The sequence below is a fragment of the Thunnus albacares genome, chromosome 17 (assembly GCF_914725855.1).
Source record: "Thunnus albacares chromosome 17, fThuAlb1.1, whole genome shotgun sequence".
Lineage (NCBI taxonomy): Eukaryota > Metazoa > Chordata > Actinopteri > Scombriformes > Scombridae > Thunnus > Thunnus albacares.
Genome location: NC_058122.1, coordinates 27,673,609 through 27,695,681, shown reverse-complemented (window position 1 = coordinate 27,695,681; position 22,073 = coordinate 27,673,609). Strand labels below are relative to the sequence as shown.

General features: G+C 38.7%; 2 protein-coding genes across 3 annotated transcripts; one reads left to right on the top strand and one right to left on the bottom strand.

The window, feature by feature from the left end:
- Positions 1-1,360: 1,360 nt before the first annotated feature.
- LOC122966775 lies at positions 1,361-7,831 on the top strand. 2 transcript variants are annotated; one of them, XM_044331103.1, is made up of 5 exons: positions 1,361-1,433; positions 2,934-3,108; positions 4,225-4,395; positions 5,461-5,653; positions 7,556-7,831. In XM_044331103.1, the coding sequence occupies exons 2-5, from the start codon at positions 2,959-2,961 to the stop codon at positions 7,666-7,668; spliced, it is 627 nt and encodes a 208-aa protein (XP_044187038.1). In that variant the 5' UTR covers positions 1,361-1,433; positions 2,934-2,958; the 3' UTR covers positions 7,669-7,831. The 2 variants fall into 2 exon arrangements, with proteins under 2 accessions (XP_044187038.1, XP_044187039.1); XM_044331104.1 differs by having other exon boundaries at positions 1,381-1,433; positions 2,939-3,108.
- Positions 7,832-9,758: 1,927 nt separating this feature from the next.
- Positions 9,759-21,025, bottom strand: arl6ip1 (ADP-ribosylation factor-like 6 interacting protein 1). Its single transcript, XM_044331106.1, has 6 exons — positions 20,855-21,025; positions 18,984-19,117; positions 18,258-18,377; positions 15,037-15,154; positions 14,047-14,131; positions 9,759-10,939 (listed from the first exon to the last, which is right to left on the bottom strand). The coding sequence occupies exons 1-6, from the start codon at positions 20,888-20,890 to the stop codon at positions 10,821-10,823; spliced, it is 612 nt and encodes a 203-aa protein (XP_044187041.1). The 5' UTR covers positions 20,891-21,025; the 3' UTR covers positions 9,759-10,820.
- Positions 21,026-22,073: the final 1,048 nt, after the last annotated feature.

The following is a 22,073-nucleotide window of genomic DNA, read 5'->3' as shown; positions in this document are numbered from 1 at the left end:
GTTATTTATTTTTATTACATTAGTATTAATTTATTTTATTATGATTATTAGTATTATTTTATTTTATTTCATTCTTTTCTTTTCACTTAAAATTATTGACATTGAAAGCACATTTGAAGGATCTTTTAATATCCAGTATGAACATTACAACGAGGAAAACCTCTTTCACTGTTACCATGGACACCTGACTGATGGTTTAAGACACGTGAATTGTGAACCCGTCCTTATAACAACTGCAGTAGAAAAATGCATTTTTCTTTTGCATATTTCTTTTTATAAATAAATAAAACTTTATTTTCTGTTTAATTTAACCCAAAAAACAGGCACAAGAAGCAAAACATTTATATATTATTATTTGCAAACAACAATAAGTGGCAGCTGTAAAGAGTACCATTAAGAATACATGTAAATAATGATAATAATTATTATAATTCTAACATTATTATAATAACAGAGATAAAATCTGATAGAAAACTCAAGAAGGATACAATTATATTAAAGTGGAGCATGAATATCTTTGTTTTCTGCATGTCAATAGACTGATTATGGAAAAAGACAAGCAGAGCAGGTATTAAACAGTGGACCAGGCAGATGCTATCAAAACTTCCCTCAGAGAAAAATACTTATATATCAAAAGGAAAACAGGATATGTGACCATTTATTGCTTTTGTGAAGTGTACAGGCCTGATGGAGGATGTCTTGAGTGAGCTCTCTAGTATTTTTTGTGGAATTAAGATATTATTCGATCATCTATTTATTCTTTTAGGGAAACTATTGTTCTTAGTGTTGTCGTCTGTTTTTTCTTTGTTTCAAAATGCTACAATGTGTTCTTGTGTTCACACAGCTTTACTTCCTGTACCTATGTGTGTATCTAAGGCAATAAACAATAAATAATAAAATATTGTTTTAACCAAAAAAATGGAGGTCTCTAGAGTGTTTATATGAAGGTTAAACGAGAGAGAGATGAACGGTTCCCAAATAAAGATTTGAGAGCAGATGTTTTACGAGCACACACAAGTAGCCTGAATACAAAAAGAGGGAGACAGCAACGATATATCTGAGTGCAGCTGAGCAGTTTTGAGCGAGGCAGAGCAAATCTGTGTACGAGCAGGGACTATGTGAGTGTGAGCAGTGTTTTACAAGAACATGTTACAAAATCTGAACATGAAATCAAAAACAATGCTGAAAGGCTGAGCTCCTGAATAAGGATAAGGGGGAAATAACATACTCTGTGACTGTTCACAGTGCCAGAATCAATGTGTTAAGACATGACTGATATAATCAAAGTTCTTACATTTACAGCTATTAGAAAACACTTAAAGGAAACTAGGACAGATTTATAGTGTTTATGTTTGAAATCCACACTGTGGTTTTCTTGTTTTCTCGTCACCATGACAGCAAAGTTTCCACATAAGCAGCTCAACTTATCTCAGGTGAGTAACAGAGCAGACGATGAAGGTGTTGTCATTAATTTACTTCATGTGGATTAAATTTAGTCTTCATTCTTTATTCTGTTTGAGGGGAGTAAATGTTGTGTGGTTTCTGTTGATCTCTGTTAAGTTTTGATTAAATGCAACATGTGCTGAATACGAAGACAAATATATGATCTCTGCCTTTGTGGTTCACCTTTAAATTAAATAAATAATTCAAAACCATATTTTATGCTTACTTTGCACTATTCATCTGTCAGTGGTGGAAATTAACTAAGTACATTTACTCAAGTACTGAACTTAAGTACAGTTTTGAGGTACTTGTACTCTACTTGAGTATTTCCATGTGATGCTACTTTCTACATTTCAGAGGGAAATATTGTACTTTCTACTCCACTACATTTATTTGACAGCTTTAGTTACTTTTCAGATGAAGATTTGACACAATGGATAATATAACAAGCTTTTAAAATACAACACATTGTTAAAGATGAAACCAGTGGTTTCCAACCTTTTTGGCTTTTGACGTCTTACAAAAAGCAGTGTGTAGTCGGGGTCACATTTCACATGTCTATGAGTTGTTAACAGCTCCACCAAATAGTGATTTTTCCCTCTAAACTTCTCACATGCTTTCATTTCAATAAATGTTCAAATGATCCAATATTTCAGCAAAAATCAAAGATTAGAGAAAAAGTCCAAAAACTGAAAACAGATTTGTGTATCAGAACTTTGTTTTTTCTTCTTTCCTCTCCCATTAATCATCTCACCACCCCTCAGATTTATCTGCTGACCCTTTGGAGGGGCCCGACCCCTAGGTTGGGAACCACTGGACTAAACTAGCTAACTGTATATAAAGTAGTGTAAACTAGCTCCACCTCCAGCAGCTACAACAGTAACATGCTGCTCTAACACTGATGCTTCACTATTAATAATCTAATGATGTCATATATAATAATATATCAGTCAGAGGGACCAAACCACTACTTTTACTGCAATACTTTAACTACATCAAGCTCATAATACTTATGTACTTTTACTGCAATACTTTAACTACATCAAGCTCATAATACTTATGTACTTTTACTACAATACTTTAACTACATCAAGCTCATAATACTTATGTACTTTTACTGCAATACTTTAACTACATCAAGCTCATAATACTTATGTACTTTTACTACAATACTTTAACTACATCAAGCTCATAATACTTATGTACTTTTACTGCAATACTTTAACTACATCAAGCTCATAATACTTATGTACTTTTACTGTAGTAAGATTTTATTATGCAGGACTTTTACTTTTAATGGAGTATTTTTACATTGCTCCAGTTCAACTTTTACTTCTTCCACCACTGAATATATGATCTTCGCCTTTGTGGTTCATCTTTAAATTAAATAAATAATTCAAAAATGTATTTTTTATACTTTTACTAGATGGTTTTGTACTGTATTCATCTGTGCATCATCTTCTGTGTTTTCTTGTTTGTCTCCTGATAAGAAAAGAAGCCCTGAGAGGTGACGACATGAACAGTGTGATGGACAGCGAGCAGAGGTCGAGTCGCCACGGTCCGCGATGCCACAGAAAAGCAAAGAACCCCAGACCGAGGCATCTGCATCAGAGCACCCTGAACCTGGGTGACACAGCACCCTGCTACACCACCACCCACACCCAGGTCAGCAAACACAGGACGTCCGCAGCAACTTCACATATCTGATCTGATGTGTCCAACACTTTAACGTGCACGAGTCAGAGATTATGTAAAGGTTTGCATGTTTTAACTAGGGATGTGCCCGAATACAAATACGTAATTCGGCAGAGCACAAATGGTGGGGTTTTTTTTACGAATATTTGTTTCATACAAATATTTTTTAAATTATTTGTTTTCGGGAAGAAAAAAAAACATGTTAAATACCAGCGCACAGGTCGGTTACATCACTATCTCAGTGTCTCTCCTCTGCTCCGCTGTGACGTCTATCAGCAGGTCTCAACGAGGTCTCAGAGATAAAGCTGAACTACTGACACAAGTGAAGTGCTCCCAAGGGAACACTTCATGAACACTTATTGTAACACTTTAATTTTCTAAAATTAAAAGCGTGATAAAAACAAAAACAGGATTTTTAAACCTCTTTCCGCTTTTATTCGAATACAAATACAAACACAAATAATTTTGCTGCCTCAACAAATACAAATACTGGGCTCTCTACACATCCCTAGTTTTAACTCAACTTCTGTGTGGAAACTGGCAGAGCTGGTTCAGAGCTCATAAATGAACCCTAAAGGACAGAAAGTGAAAGAGTTCTCTGCTCCAACACTGTTTATTTATTTATCAATCAGATCTTCTTTAGCACTGACAGACATCACATCATATTCTTGTTTCAAAATGAGGGAAAATCTACAACAGGTGATCAAACTGGGAAGCTACTGGCTGTAACCTGAAGCAGCAGACAGACAGGAACCTGCAAAAAAAATAAATACCAGTATATGAATTCAAGAAAAAAAAAGCAAGTAAATAAATTACAAAAATATGAAATAAAGTCGTTTATTCAAAAGAGAACATTTAAAGACAACAAAGTGTTTCACAGAGGGATGAAAATAACAATCCCATAAAAACAAGCACATAATTATGAATAAAAATGTAGAATAGAATAAATAAAATTTGGATGGAATCATAAAAGCACAGTAGCAATGCACAACAGGACGAAATGACTTAGTTAATAACTGATTTGGAGTGAAAAGAATCTACCGAGGATGATCATCTCATTTCGTCTCTTTTGTCTCTTCTTGTCAGAGTTATTGCGGCCGGTCGGCTGACGGACGTCCTCTCATCTTCCATCTGAGAGATCCCAGCTTCCCCTCGCAGCATCAGACGCAGCTGGACCTCAGCGACAACATCACAGCGCTGCGGGGCCCGCTGCAGTCACACAGCGCAGATGTGCACACGCCCAAACACATCACTCCGGTAAAGTTACATTCATAATAAACTTCATTTATATAACTTTCAAAATGATGTTGACAAGTGCAAAACAAAATCCAAATCCAGTAGAAAAAAAGTAAAGTGGCAGCATGATGCAAAACTCCAAATATGACTTCAGAAAAACACCAAAATCAATCTGCATCTCTGAAATGTATTTTTAGGTCATTTTAAGGCTTTATTTAGTTTTTTTCTGACATTTTAACATGACTGTATTACAGTTTTTTATGATTGGTACCTGCATGGTTCAATACTGTGTCTTCAAAACTCTTCACACAGTCGACACAACAGCAACAATTATGGATCAAACTGTGACACATTTGCATTGTTTTCACACAGAAAGCGTTCAGTGACTACAGCCTTCAAATGTCCACAATACTTTTCTCACTCAAACACAAACAAGCGACAAAACTCTGTGGATCTGCAGCATATTTTACACAAGTTTACATCCTCACTTCAACACTCGTGCCCGAATACAAATACGTTATTCGGCAAAGCACAAATAGTGAGGGGTTTTTTTACGAATATTTGTTTCATACAAATATTTTAAAAATAATTTGTTTTCGGGAAGAAAAAAAAAACGTTAAATACCAGCGCACAGGTCTGTTACATCATTATCTCAGTGTCTCTCCTCTGCTCCGCTGTGACGTCTATCAGCAGGTCTCAACGAGGGGAGTCACATCCACCTGCTACATGACGCACATGACCTGATGGATGTTGTGCATCATATTTCTAGTGATGATTTTGGGGGTTTAAGGTGGATATTTACTCATCTGTGTAAACTGTTGTATGTTTCTGTGGCGTATTGTATGTTTTTGTTTCGCTGCAGCACAGATTTCCCACCTGGGACAAATAATAAACTTGAACTTGAGCTTCATTTGATTCATCACATTCTGTTCATGTTCAGTTGAATGTTTGAGTTGAATTCTGTTTTATGAACCTTGGATGTTTGTCATTGTGTGTATTTTTGAGTTGCATGTTGAGTTTTGGGTGACTAAAACCTGTTTTTTTTTTTAACCCTCACACCCTCCTTGACCTGCGTCTTTTCTCCAGAGAGCCGACATGAAGGTAGAAAACTGGGCTCGGTATTGCAGCGGCCAGGCTGTCAGAGAGATCACCAACCCCCCGGATCCGTCTGAGTACGAGACCACCTACATGACAGAGCACAGACTCCCAGTAAGCGACGGCTCACCACACCAGCCCAGCGGCAGACCAACACAGTGGCACCAGCACGACATCCTGACAGGTAGTGTGAACTCTGCAGAACTACTCCTGTGTTTTTAGAGGCTCAGTTACTGGAATGTAGAGACCACACCGGGTCAATGTTTATGATCAGCAGGGTCACCTGGTCGCTGTACAGGTGACTGTGAACGGGCTCAATTTCACCAAAACCATTGAGGTCACAACAACAGTCGTGTACATTGAATTAAAAGACTAAGAAGTTAACTGAAAGCTGGAATTTAAGTTTTATTCTTCATATCATTAAAGTGTTTTTATGTGTCACATTGATACATGATTGTCAGTTAATGAGGATACTTTGGTTCAATTACGGTAAACAAAACTAACCAGAGCTGCAACGATTAGTCAATTAATCAATTAGTTAATTGACAGAAAATTAATCTGCAACTATTTTGATAATTGAATAATAATTTCTGTTATTTTTTATGCAAAAAAAGTCAAATATTTGCTGGTTTCAGCTTCTCAAATTTGATGATTTGATGCGTTTTTTTGGTCAAACATGACAGTAAACTGAATATCTTTGGGTTATTGATTGTCGTTCAGACAAAACAAGACATTTAGAGACATCAATGTCAACTCTTTACAATTATAACCGTAATTTTTCACAATTTTCTGACATTTTGTAGAAAGAAAATAATCCACAGATTATTCAGTAATGAAGACAATCGATAGTTGCAGCTCTACATAGAAATCTTATTCAACCATGTCCATCACATTTATAGACATGATAACTACAACGCTGCACTATTCAGTGGAATAAGAAATATATTTATCATTATTATTTATACAGGTATCAATAGTCATACAGTATTCATGTTAATAGTATAATAGGCTCACTTTTAATATGCAATAAATACCTTTGTTCTGTTTTTGACTTGCTAGTGTTTGCTGCCCTCCAGTGGTCACAGCAGGAACTGCGACATTAAATTATGTTTGTAGTTAACACACAGTCAATATAATTATAATATAAATATGTAGAACTCATTATGAGTGTGATTATTATTAAAAAAAAAAAACAGTAACATCAGAATTGGAAACATCTGTATTAACAAAGAGTTGTTTTAATAAGAGCTTTCAGGACTAGAACGTGTTCTAACGTGTTTTAAATGTTTATACCGGCATCGAGTCAGATCATTTTTATTTAATCCTTTATTTAAACAGGTCGTCGCACTGAGATCAGTAGAGACCTGTGGACAAGATTAAACACAAACACTTTAAGCAAAGACAGACGCATAATTCTCAGACACATGTTAGACGTTATTTCCACATTAACAAAATTAATTACAGGTGTGATTGTAAATATATAAGTAAAACCTTTTAAAATCTTCAAGTGAAATTAAAGTGTAACTTCACATTCTTTGTAGCTCATTCCATTTTATACGCAGCAGAGTATTTGAATCCATTTCCCCCCCCAAGTTCAGTGTGAATAAGATGTGCAGCTGATGTTAAATCGTCCTGAGACGTGACGTTGTAGGTACGTTATTTAAATGTAACCAAATAAATAAATAAAATATAATGCTGCTTCCATCTGTCAGAGATCTGTCACGTATTTTTTTTTACTTTGCTGGATAAGCAAAAAAGAAAAAGACAGAACAAATCATCTGGTTGTTTTATCCATAAACAGTTTATCAATTGATTTTTAAATATATTTATTATTATTACATATATATGACAGCGGATTTTATTTATGTTGACAGATCCTAACACTGCATGATAACATTATATCACCTACAAATGTAAAAAAAAAAAAAAACCCAATAATAATAAAGATCCTACATTGATGGTTTTATATTCATATAATATTGTTAATCTTGAGCCATTTCTGAGATCATTTACCTTTTCTCTTTCTCTACAGTAAAAAGTAAACTGTGTTGTATGGAGAGTATTGATTCGTTGTATTCGTCTGCAGGTGAACAGAAGCAGCAGACTGGTCCAGTGAAGCCCAGCAGACGGTCCAGAGACAAGCTGCTGTGGGTGGCGAGACGCAGGGAGACAGACTGCTCTGCACTCAGACTCTACTAACACAGCAGTTATACAACTATACACTGCACAACACTCCTCCTCCTCCTCCTCTCTGATGTGATGATGCTTTCCTCAAAGGACGAACACTGAGGTGAAGATGTTGCTGTAAATCGGCTCATTTGTTAAAATTCTCCATCTGGAATAAAACTCTGAATGATCATGATGAAGTTGTTGCAGCAGAGTCGCGTCACCAGACTCCTCTCTCTAAGAACATGCTGTGAAAACTGGAAACAAGCCTGAAGGGAAACAAAAGATTCTCAGTCATTCAAGATATGCAGCTAAATGAAATTAGAAAGACATGTGAAGATCAGCGTGTGAGAGCAGAAGAACAGGAGTTACTGCTTTGATTGATGTGCATCATTGGAGCAAGTCTGTACTACAGTATGTTTTTGTACCCATGTGATGCTGCTTTCTACATTTCAGAGGGAAATATTGTACTTTCTACTCCACTACATTTATTTGACAGCTTTAGTTTCTTTTCAGATGAAGATTTGACACAATGGATAATATAACAAGCTTTTAAAATACAACACATTGTTAAAGATGAAACCAGTGGTTTCCAACCTTTTTGGCTTTTGACGTCTTACAAAAAGCAGTGTGTAGTCGGGGTCACATTTCACATGTCTATGAGTTGTTAACAGCTCCACCAAATAGTGATTTTTCCCTCTAAACTTCTCACATGGTTTCATCTCAATAAATGTTCAAATGATCCAATATTTCAGCAAAAATCAAAGATTAGAGAAAAAGTCCAAAAACTGAAAACAGATTTGTGTATCAGAACTTTGTTTTTTCTTCTTTCCTCTCCCATTAATCATCTCATGACCCCTCAGATTTATCTGCTGACCCTTTGGAGGGCCCCGACCCCTAGGTTGGGAACCACTGGACTAAACTAGCTAACTGTATATAAAGTAGTGTAAACTAGCTCCACCTCCAGCAGCTACAACAGTAACATGCTGCTCTAACACTGATGCTTCACTATTAAAGCAGAACTTTACTTGTAATGGAGTATTTTTATATTGCTGTATTGGTATTTTTACTTCAGTAAAGGATCTGAATATTTTTTTCACTACTGTCTGTAGGTAACACCATGAATCTGGTAAAGATATTTTGATATTTTGTATGTTTTTCTTGTTTTGAACAACACAACCAAGTGAAAAGTTTCAGCGTACAGATATTTGAGCAAACAAAGCTTCACTTTTCACCATCATAGTAAAAATGCAACTTTATTGCATTTGCTGGAAGGTCAACAGTTTGAAGGATATTGGTTCATTCCACAGCTGCGTCTCTACATCTTATAACTCGACTGAGATATTTGACATCAGTCAAAGAAGCAAAACTACAATGTAGAAATACTTCAGAAACTTCTGCATTCAAACTTTTACTTTAAATCAGAAGTATTAACATCAGAATCTACCAGAAGTACCTAAAGTAGAAATATTCCTTATGCAGAATGATTATAACAATGGATTCATGTGTCATTACTTTATATTAATAATAAATCATAATACACTTACTGATCATATTTCTGTTATTAATGTGAATCTGCAAAGTAACTAAAGCTGTCAAATAAACGTAGTAAAGTAGAAGAATAAAGTAGCATTAAATAGAAATACTTAAGTACAAGTACCTCAAAATCATACTTACGTACTTGAGTAAATGTACTTAGTTACGTTGTGATCCTCGGGTCAGTTCACCACTTCACTAGTATTCACTAGTAAGGATTCAAAGTGTTATTAATGTGAACTGAGGCCTGTTCACTGTGACTCACTGTGTGCATCCTGGTGCTCTAACACACGTGATGAATCCATTTCCTTCCTCATAAAAGTATTTTAAACGCTGCATTGTTGACATTGTTTACTGCTGCATCGCATGAGAAACAATACAGCGACCTGCTCATTGAAAAACTGCTCCACAGCTCTACAACAGCTGTCTGTATGTAGACAGGAGAAGATGGAATTAAATGAATTTATTCTATTTTTGACTATTTGTACTTCAGTTGAAGTGTTTTGATGTTTTCATGCTGCTCAACCACAACACTCATCTAAAAATAAACTACACACACACACACACAAAAAAAGGTCCCGTGAAAATTAATTTAAATCGAACTTTATTCATTTTCATAAAGATGTCCAATAAACACATATAATGAAATGAGTTGAAAGACAGTGATCAGACCAGAAATGAGGAGACTGAGGAGGAAAAGACGCAGATAAATAACAGGAACAGAAGAAAAAAAAAAAAAAGGATGACAGACAGGAACAGAGTCATATTTACACAGAGACGGCCCACACCAGTGTAACACTGCGGCGGGGGGTGGGGGGGGCGGGGTGGGGGTGGGTGGGGGGGTCGTATAAGAGCTAAGAGACCACAGAGTCCAGCTAGCAGCGGTACAGCAGTAGGCTTGTATCTAGAAACAGTTTCACTCCTGACGAGCTCTGCTTTGAATCCAGTTTTGTTTTCAGCGCTATATTTAAATACAACCAAAGCAGAAGAAGCAAAAAAAAAAAAAAACAAAAAAAAAAAAAAAAAAAAAAAAAAAAAAAAAAGTACCTCTTCATTTGTAACAAGAACTGTCCTGAAAAAACAAAAAGACAAAATACTGAAGGAATCTATGTGAGGTTAAAATGATGCAGTAATGCTACAAAAACTGCTCAGTAGTCACTTTGTCTAAGTAGAGGGAATGGCTTAAAAGCATTACTGACATCTTTAAAACGAAGCACGCTCAAACTAAGAAACAGAAGGATTTCAACTGTGCGTACATGTCACAGGGAGACTGTGTGTGTGTGTGTGTGTGAACTCGTGGCAACATCAGATAACCTTCATGTGGCGGCTGCATGCATGGCAGATCAATTCAAAAGAAAAAAAAATAAAATAAAATGATGGTAAATCAAGTGAGGTTGAAATGTCAAAGAGTGGGAGGAGAAATGAAACTTATCCAATGTGTGTGTGGTGGGAGGAAAAAAAAAAAAAAAAAAAGTGTGTTTTGCTCTGTGGCAGAGAGCGAGGAAGCAGGAGACATCTTTTTGCTCTCCTCTCTCTCTTTTTTTTCTTCAAAAACAAACTTCCTTCCACTTTCCGTTCCGTGTTGTTGTGGTTTTAACTTTCAGAGATTCCCTCCTCTTCATCCCAAACACGCGTTCTTCTTCTTCTTCTTACTCATTCTTCTTCTCCTTCTGTTTGAGCAGTTTGTTGATCTCCCTCTTGGCCATGCAGGTGTACTTGGAGATGATGCCGTGCTGGTTCAAGCCGGGCAGAAGCAGCAGGAAGCTCACTGCGGTGAAGAGGAAGCAAAAACAAAAACAAACAAACAGGCTGTCAAACATGGAGGCGAAGTACCGAACATTTAATTATTCATATTTTAAAAAAGGGGAATTTGTCAGGGATATATTTAAACATGTTTACTCATCACAGGAACTCCTACACAGCCTGTGAAAACAACACTGATGGTGATGATGATGATGATGATGATGAGCGTTATCTCAGCAAACAAACTGGAGGTGTGAAGATTTAACAGGCAGGAGGTCAAATAAAGTTACTGAAATGATCTCGACTGAAGAGAAGTGAGTTCAGACCAAAACAGCTTTGTGTTAAAAAAACAAACAAACAAACAAAACACACAAAGAGCTTCAAGTATCAATGAAACAATGAACTAATCCAGAAAGTCCAGTCTGAGTGACAGATGCAGGAGTTTGAAGGTTTATAAAGATGCTTAAACAGGATTTCACATCTCTGTAAAGTTATAAACAGACAATAAATGTTTCTTCTGTCGCAGCGATTGTGAGATAAACTGTAGAAATGATCTGTTCTGTGTCATCGTCACTCTGTTTTCCTCTCGTCTGTCTAGAAGTGCAACAATAAAATCACCTCCGGCTCAAACGGTCCATTAATCCATCACTCGTATGAATCAAGATTTCACTTTTGATTTTTAAAACATTTGAAAAAAAACTTCAAAACACTTGTTTCCACTTTGCTGTTTTTGACGAATCGATTGACACTCAATAAGTTTATCCATTTAGATTAAATCTACAGTAACATGTGCAAAAGGTGAAAACAGTGAAAACTTCCTGAATCTCCTGCGTCTGAACTGTGATAATGACTGAACTGTGTATGATGATTTTATGTAATATGCTGTGAGACGTGTTTATGAATGTGACTGGTACAAAACAGGAACATGAGCTACATGTCATAAAATCTGCGTCACTCTGAAACAAACTAGTAAAAAAGTGAAGTTCAGGAGAAGAAGAACCAACTCTCATCATCACTGAAATATCCAACAGTTACATCTGATTTATACTCTGGAATAAATGTACTAATTCCAGACACACTGAGCCGCCTTCACAACAAACTTGTTTTTGACAAAAGGAAGCCGAGCACATGATGCAATTATGTGTTTGTTTATCATGAGAACACTGCTGCTAGGCAACTGACAAAATAAGACGCCATATCACAAAACATAACTCCTCGTTTTCTTATCAAAAAGGAGGTTTTCTGGCCTCCGACGTCACGCTGAGGAACAAGAAGAAAACTCTTAAACCTCAGTGGACTGGTTGAGCTGAAGGTCTGAGTGACACCTGCTCAGACGCAGGCTGGCTGGAGAACAGGAAGCATTTTTTTTTTTTTTTTTTAAATATATAAATCATTCATAACACTTTGTAATTAAAGGCCCAGAAACATGAAAGCAGTCGGAGAAGTGAGCGAGCCTCGAGAGCAACTTGATCTCAGATGAAAAGATAAAAGAAGACTTTGTTGTTGGGAGTCATGCGCCCTCTGCCTCATGCTTTCACTGTCAGATGAATGCTTGACATGTCTCAGCTTATTTAACTGATGATTGGCTCCGACGCGGCCGGCAGCAGAGCCGCTGATTCGCTGGATCGCAGGCTGTGGCGTTGCCCGAGGCGACGCCGCTGTGCAGCTCCGCGGCTGACAGGAGGGTTTGTCCTCCGTTTATGTGACGATTCACAGAAAGACTGAGACGATCTCAGCTCTCACTGCTGCTCTCTCACGTTTTAGTCCCGTCCTGCAGCACAACCACCCCCACCCCCACCCCTCCGCCCCCCGAGGCAGGTCATTAATAATGAAGGGAATTTTTTTTTTGTCTAGTTTCTCAGGGATCAGGTATTGATCTATGTTACTGCTGCATTTCTGACTCACAGCCCCAGAATCAGCTGACTTCCTGGTACCGAGGTCATGTGACCTGGAACAGCCAGCCAGTCTCCTCACTCCGCTGCAAACTGCTGACACCGACGGCAGCGAGAGACACTGAAAATCACTTGAATGGCGGCGTTTGTCTCGTCACCCGGCAGAAGCAGAACAGCTGATGACAAAGAACGAGCACAGCTTCCTGTTTCTGCAGAGTCATGAGTGAATGTCGTCACATCGTCAGAGATCAGCTGCTCTCTAGACAGGCCTCGTATTGATGATCTGATCTTCATATTCAATCCGCTCAGTAATCCATAGAGATGATCGGTGGCATCAATGTAAAAAAACTACACCTGAAACGATCAATTAATCTGAAACTATTCTGATCATCAGTTAATGGTTTCAGTCATTGCTGAGGTCCAGCATCTCAAAACGGCAGGATTTGATGTTTTTATTGATGATATTAAATCTTTGTGCTTTGAACTTTTGGTTGGAGAAAAAAAAAAAAAAAAAACATCGATTTCATCAATAATTAAATCCAGGTGATAGTTGTTAGTTACAGCTTCATATAAAACCAAACTATGTTGTTTCACATTGTTTGTGAATGAAGTCAAATGTTTGAACTCAGTTTATTCTGCTTGTTGTTTTATTTCAGCAGAACATGTTCAACGTTGTATTTTGAATTATTAACAGAAGAACTGAAGAAAAAAGGTATAAAAAAATGGAACTTTACAGACTCAATGAATAAATGTAGTCATGTGATGAAGGTGGAGATTATTCTCAGATGAACAGGAGAAATGTTTCTCTACTAACAACATGGACATTAAGACGGTAGAGAAACATAGACGTTTGTTTTCTTCTTCAGTGAAATGAATGTAAATTGCGTCTGTGTGGAAAACGTCTCTGACATTCCACACGATTAATTATCCCATTTCAGAAGTTAACATCTTATCTGATGAAGTGTTTCCTGTGTGGGTGAGAACAGTCGGCACAAGCAGCAGGACACACAAGAACCCGTCCGACGCTGGTAGTAACAACAGCAGCAGTTTGATTATAATGGAAACCTTCTGGTTTCTTGCTGCTGCTTGTTCACACGACGGTGCCGTTAATACGTTAAACCCTCCACATTTATCTTGTCTGGACAAGTAAAAACAAAAACGTGTTCAACCTGGAGAACGTGACTCATTTCAACCGTTGCAGGAGTATAAAAAAAAAATGACTATGTTGTGATTTACTTACCGATCAGGTAGGTGAGGAACAGGTTGTGCACCTGCTGTCCGATCCAGGCGACGGCCAACAGGCTGCTGATCACTGAGGCAAAGTACTGCGGAGGACACACACACACACACACACACAAACTTTATCACTCGACATCAAAGGAACCAACCAGGGATGGGAATCAATACCATCATCGATTCTGCTTTTGATTCTTTATTGATTCCTGATCAGTTTTATCATCTCTACTGCCTGCTGATGAATATATGAAACATAACTGGCAGCCAGAAGTTCACTGTGTTCATTTGAAAGCATCTTACAGTCTGCTGTCGGTATGAGAACAACAAGCTAACATCACGTCTGCAGCAGTGGAGCAGAGTTATTTTTTTTATTCTCTGTCTGACCTCAGAGTTGGTGTAATGTGTTTAATGCTGCAGTGTGTGTTGGTCAGCTGCTCTCATCTGATTGGTTACTGCTGCAGTTCGCTGTAGAAAGTTCACAGCAGACTTCACAGGTCGTTATTTACCACGTTTATAAGCGCTGCCCTTGTTGAAGATGAATGATGAGATAAGTCTAGTGTGTTTGTGCTGCAGACAGTCTGGAGGCTGCACCGCCTTCTTCCATCAGCGTCACATGACCCGTCATCGAGGAATCGATAACGTCGGAGGAATACGGTTCTGACGGATGGGACGGTTTGATTCCCATCCCTAGAGCCGACAAAGCTGTGGTTGAGTCAGTGAATGTGATGCGAGTGTGTGGAGCAGTGTTGAAGGCATGCGGTGAGAAACCCGGTTAACGCAGCCTGTAACCCAGTTAGAGGTCTGCTAAGTGGAGCAGCAAAACCAAATCAGCTGAGAGTATTTATATCTGGAGCAGAGAGAGAGAGAGAGAAAGAGAGAGCTCTCCACTGTAATAAAACAGACAGGAAGTCTCTGCAGCTTCATGTGTACAGTAGTAACGTCCAGCTGTTACTGCGGGAATCAGTCAAGATTTAACATTTAGATTTTTTTTTACCATTTTTGGTTTCTCTTCTTTGAGGGCGCAGAGACGCTTCCACCAGCCCACCACGCGACGCTGAGTCTTCACCAGGTTACCGCAGATCTCGTGGAAACGCTGCTGCTGCTCGGTGGTCCTGCAGACGAGACGAAGAGGTCGATTAAAAACAACTCAAAACAAGGAAGCGTGAGATTCCTGGCAGACGTTCAGTGGAGGCAAAAGGCCAAAAAGCCAAAAAGCATGTTGCTGTTGACAATTAGTCAACACTTAAAACATCACGGAGAGGAAGCAGATAAGCAGAGTGTGGTTTGTCACATCAACACTTGTTAGTTGCTCTTTTATACCCGAGAGAAAAAAAAAAAAAAAAGTGTCAGATATATAAACGTTCCTTCATTCATGACGACTGAAGCTGCTGCTGCTTCAATATCTTCACCAAATAAAGACAAATAAAGATCAGCAGATTCCTTCACTGTGTGACTCTGTATCATCTCCATCACAGCTGAGAAGATGTTCATTTGATAAGCAGCTTGGCAATAAATTAACTATGTTAATAACAGATTAATCGTTTATGTAATTTTTAAGCACATCTGATGTGAAGAAATGTTTTTCTTCGTCTATTATAGTAAACTGATTATTTGGGGGGTTTTTCTGACATATTATAGATTTGTTAGTAGAGCTGCAACCGTTAGTTGATTCATTGATTGACAGAAAACTTTTTCTGACATTTTATAGACAAAACTAATTGAAAAAGTCAGCAGATTATTGCAGCAGTGAAGATTATTGTTAGTTGCCATGATTATTCCACATCCTCAGTGACAGTGGAAAGCCGCTGCCTCTACGGAAGCCCGGATGAAGAGCTGGTGAGGTTGTGGTTGAACGTGGTTGAATGTGGTTGAATGTTAACGTGCTGTAAGACTAAAAAGGATCAAACACACTGTCAGTGGTGACTGTTGGAGGGAAGAGAGGCAGCTGCGAGGAGCGTCCTTCCTTTTCTGCTTAGCCATCATTCCCTATTTCAGTCCTTGTTGTCAGGGAGCCAGACGGGGCCCGTGAGCCCCGTTAAACCTGCTGCTTTAATCTGACTCTGCTGCGGGCGCCGTGAGTAAGCAGCAGCAGCCGCGGTATCACCGTGAAGAATAAATCAACACTCTACAGATCAATAGCTACACTTTCCTGGCCTCAGTCTAAAAATATAAAACTGCCTTTCAAAAACGCTGCAGTGAGAGTCGGTGCCCATCCCCCCCCAGCTCATTTCCTCCATAACTAAACCCTGTCAGCACGCTGCTGCTGCTGCTGCTTTCAACCTTCCAGGACACCGTTGAACGCAACGTGTAGAGACACCGTGAAAACTCTTCATGACTATTTATCTAAATGATTCACTCGTTTTACTGAGCGGGCCGAGCGTACCTGCTGCCTGTGGAATGTGCAGCAGTGCAAAAAGGCTGCGAGTCATGCTCTGCTGATGCAGGGTTATATATATTGAGAGGCTGAAGGCGTCCGCTTGGAGGACAGACGTCCAACACGCTGTGCCAACTGCAAGCCTGTTACTCTATCCTGTCCTGGGTGTCTGGTTCTCATCATCAAATGCACAGAGCTGAGTCAAGGGGCCGTCTGCTGAGCGCTGTGTAATGTCAAAGCTCCATGAAGAAGCTGGACTCACTATAGGAGCCGTTTCAGATTCCACTCTGTCATATCAGGAACAGCAAAAAGACGCTTCTGTAATGACCAGAAGACTCCTCGCTTCCAACAGAGTCATACTGAAATGTCTCTTTAACCGAAGAGCAGCACAACAATCTCCAACCAACGATTGGTCCGTTAATGCATCAACAAAAAGAAATGAATCAGCAAATATTCTGATAATTGAGTCATTTTATAAGCAAAAGTGTCAAATGTTTGCTAGTTTCAGCTTCTTCAATGTCAAAGATGATAATCTGATGTTTTTTTGGGTTTATGATTGTTGGTCAAACAAAAAGACAAATGAAGACGTCTCCTTTGACAACAGGCGTTTTCTCACATTTCACAGACAAAAAGATAAAAATAACGGGCAGAAAGACTCTTTCTGTTGCACAAACTTTGGGAACTAAACAGAGTATCAGTCCCTCAGAGTGCGTTCTTACATTCAACATTGTGTCCTGGTTTGAATACCTGACGGTCAAAACCAAGGCCAAACTCTCCAGAATAGTCCAACTCGGCAGTGCAACGTCAGGAAACAACATGTGACATCTTTCCACTATGACTGACACTACTAACACCATGACCAAGCAGTTCAACGACGAGGACTCATCCCATGAATCATCACTTTCAGTTCCCTCCTTCAGGCAGACGCTACAGAGGCCAGTAATCAATGACTTTACTTCTTCAATTTATTCTTTTCTTTTTTAGAAACGCATAATGATGCAAATGACGTGATGTTGATCATCACGCTGCGAGCTGAATTTCTACTTTTATGCAACAAAGGTGCACAATTAAGTTTTGATTTGATTCAAGATGAACTGATAATAAAAAAATCATTCATTGCAGCCTTAATAATCACTAACACTGACTAACGAACTCCAGCTTCACTCCATGACGTTTGCTTCTATATTCTCTCTTTATAAATTGGTTCAAGTTGTTTTCCAGTCTGCGTTTTTATGTCATGCAGAGAATGTGTGAAACAAGTGGAAAAGTATCATGTGCTGTTTCCTCTAAAAGGGACTTTGTATGTTGGTCTAACTGTCAGTGTTCATCTCAGGCCTGTAAAGAAAGCACAAGATCTTGTTCTTGGTAGATTTTGTCCCCTGAGATTTGACTGATCCTTCCTCCTAAGATCCAGATCAATAACTCATCAACATGATCTCTCAAAAACAATAAGTCTGACTGAAGCTTGATGACACACATTTTAAAGCCTCTCTCACTCCTCAAAGTGTATTTCTAGACCAATGATTGGTGAGAAGTGTAGAACAATGACATCTCAGTAGGTGATATATTTGTCTGAGCAGGTGTTGGAAAGGTTCACGTTGATGTCTGGGTGAAGAACGTCACTGATTTATCTCATCAAGCTTTGCCAGAATACAATGAATAAAACAAACACAGTGGGCTGACTGGGACACTATCAAACTCTACAACTAGCAGAAACTCATGGAAAAACCTCTTTAAGAGCCAAAACAAGAACTTATTTTTACTGGTGGGGAATAAATATGACTTTATGGTGTGATGGAAAAAGCTATTTAAATGGCACTTTCGCGTCTCCGGGCTCTCACCACTTATTGGAGCCGAAGACTCTGGGTGCGAGGGTGGGCACCAGGTAGTCGGCCAGGCAGAGCAGCATGACGGTGCAGGAGAGTCCGGTCAGCACTGATGGGTCCAAGTAGTAAATCATCCTGGAGGAAGACGAAGCAGACGGTTAGAAAACCTGTTTCACTAAAAACGTGCTCGCACTGGAAACAAGGAGCGTTTTGAATTATTCACGCATGAATTGAGAGAAAGTCTGTCGTTCATTCACATGCACGCTGGGGGTGTGATATTAAAAACACTGACAGTAGATCGGAGATAAAGAGGAGAGTGTGCGCGTTAGATTAAATAGGAATGCAGTATGTTAACAAAAAGACATTCAGTAACCAAACAGAAACAGTCTGTTAGTGCTCTTTATGTTCCTGTTGGATTATTCACCTGTTATTCAAGAAATACTCCGACACACCAAAGAATGTTGCAACCTAAGCTCATTGAACAAAATCTAATCTGTTTTAATCCACATTGTTTCCTTCTTCAGGCTTAGTGTTTCCAAAAAACACAGAGCAGCTTAACAAAACCTTCAATCTGGGTCTTTTAAAACTAATTCCATCCAACCTGTGGACTATTTTGAACCACTAGCAGCTTCTTGTCTTTGTAACATTGCTTAAAGGGATGAAATGTGCGCTATGCCAAATATGTGCCCAGCTCTGTGTGTGTGTGTAACTCTGACTCAGCACACAGTAAAATGGACTCACAAGAAGATCAGGGTGGTGGCGGCCATCAGGGCTCCAGGGAACCAGGGCTTCTCCCAGCGCAGCACGCGGTCCCCGGCCAGGATCACCTCACCCCAGCCCTGCAGCTGCTCCTCCAGCTGGGCCGTTTCCTGAGCCTGCGCACAAGATTATACAACCACCTTACTGACCTGTCTGTTACTTCACTTCAAATCTATACAAATATCAGTTTAATGTGATGGTGAACTATGTCTGTGCTGCAGCAGCTTCATGGAATGAAGCACATGGATGTCTCTTCTGAAATCAAGGACGAGCGCTCCTCCTGGGACATGCAGCCGTTCTAGATAACCTTCATTAACTCCATACTGTAATCACCTTCAAAATAATTGGGAACTTAATATCTGCTTAAATTGTGGCAAACATACATTATCTATCATTTAAAGTAAAGTGGAAACTATTACCCTGTAGACAGGAAAATAACCCATTTGGATAATTACTTGATTAACTGTTGAAGTTACTATTCAAGGCAAAAAAAGCTCTAATTGTTTTTTTAACAATAGCAGGTTGAATATCTTTGGGTTTTGTTCAGTCAATTAACCGATTAATCAAGAAATAAGAGGGCAGATTAATCGATACTGAAAACACTTAAGCTGCAGCCCCAATAAGGCGTTTCTTGAATGATCTTGATTTAAAATCTATCAACCGGTTCGTGACAAGTCTGTTTGTTCGGCCAGGTATCGACTTATGCGGGGTTTGTCGGGTCACAGATCTTTGTGGAAATTTTCTGCTAATGTTTAGTGTGTTGCAACGCAGACCGAAATTAGGAGTAACGATCTGCTGAAGTCTCGGGTCTTGTTCTAGGGTGTGTGCCTTTAGCGATAAGCAAGACAACGATATCTGCATTTTCCATTATTCGTACGAACACACAGCATGTGCCTCCATGCAAGAGAAAAGAAAATGATAGTATAACATCAGGTTACGTCGAGGGGAAATGTCATTATAGCTCGATTTCTGCTTTTCAAGCTCAGGTACGACAGTTGAAACCGTTAGCAGCCTGCTAGCAAGGTTACAGGGGGAAGCGACGACGCGGAAGTTAGCTTCTGATTCGTCTTTAAGGGGAACGTTAAGGGGAAGCATGAATAATGATATTTAGCGGCTGATTCTCCGTTTTCGCACCATTTACACTTCGGAAAGAGTGTTAGACATCGTAGAAAAAGCCTTAACGTTGTTTAAACCCTATTTCAGATTATTTTGCTTGTGACTACAGAAAAAGGAGCGATTTCACCGCGTTTTTTTACGCATCCAGATCACATTAATACAGATCCAGATTTTTAAAACCACTATACTTAGATTTGTCAAATCTGAACTAGATTGACAAGGAGACTCCAGAGACCTATTAAAACACGGGGATTTGAAAATCCAGATTCGACAAGTCTATATAGGGTATTCAGTGAAATCGCCCTTTTTCAGTTTTCAAACTGAAAATAAAAAGGTTTCACAAATCTGAAAGTGAAATTAAACAGCGTTAAGACGTTTGCTACGATTTCTAACATTTTTCAAAAGTGTTGCATAAACAGAATCAGCCTTTAATATCGTTATTTAACGTTATTTTCCCCTTTACTACGAATCAGAAGCCAACTTCAGCGTAGTGCTGGTGAAGGCGTATTAAACCAGCTAACTAGCTAGCTAGCTGGGGAGCTAGCTAACGGTTGCAACGGTCACCGTCACAACCGATCATTCTGACGGATGTATCATTAAATGATATAACCAACAAGTACAGGCCCCCCTCGACTGCGTGAACACCGCCAGATTAGCAGTCTACGCTAACGTTAGACCCGCAGCAATGTCCTTTAAATTCGCTGGTAATAATAAAACAGGGTTAGGTTAATACTCACTAGCATATTTGCGCTTTTGTTGTCGCCGTCAGCCATCGTAACTAAACCAGCGTCGGTTGGGTTTCTATTGTGAGTTTCGTTGCAGTTTTTCGGTGAGGAAACGAGCCCGCAGAGCAGCAGCACACACGCCTCCTGCTCGACTGGCTTCAGCGTCACTAACGGTCGAACTTTGGCAGGATGTTTTTATCTCAAAAAATTGCGTCACAACCAGCCAGCAGCAGTCTGGGAAATGTAGTTTTGTTGTCGTTTTGTTATAAGTTCTGCTCGCGCTGCAAAGACTAGTTTATCTAAAAATAACTGCTGAAATGTGTACAATTTTACAAATTAATAGACCCTGAATGTACTAACTTTTGATTTAAACTGAAGACCGATTTATGTTAATTTATCTTTTTAAACTTTATTTATTGTATTATTTGTTGTATTATTTACAATTTATATATTTTAATTTATTTTCAATTTTTCAGTAGTTTTATTGTATGGTTTTGGTTTTTCCTTTTGTTTCTTGCATGCCCAGGTTCTTAATACCGTGGTTGACTTGCCCTGTTGTTTTTAAATGTATTGTTCAATAAAGCATTTTTAAAAAAAGAAGACTGGTTTATTTAAAGGACGGATTCACGATTTTTCAAGTGTGTTTTAAAACAACAGTCAGGAGCCCAAATGAGCAGTGACACATGTTTTTCTTGCTGTAATTATTCCTCCTGTTCATACTGACCATTAGAAGATCCCTTCATAATGAACTTACAATGGAAGTGATAGGGGACAAAATCTACAGTCCTCCTTCTGTGCAAAAAAATGTATTTAAAAGTTTATCTGAAGCTAATATGAAGGTCTTTTTAGTTCATATTTCCTTCTTTGTGTTTCCCTGTTGAGCCGCAGTGGAAGGATTGTAACAAAAAGAGGGAAATTACTAAAAGGGCTGTAACTTTGGAATATATCCACTTGATTTGACTAAATTGGTCAGTTGAAGCCTTGTACACTCACTGAGCACTTCAATCTAACGCAATCCAATACAACAGCTTTGCAATAAATTCTACTTTTGCAAAACTTAAACATCTTCGGTTTTTGTGGATTGTGGTGATGTACTGGAATGCCTAATATTTTGTCCACTCCATTAAGATACATGAGGGGGAAAAAAGTTTTCTTTAATACTTTTCAGTACAACAGAAACAAAAGCTTAGAAAAACAACAACGTATCAGACACCCTAAATAGACGACGTGA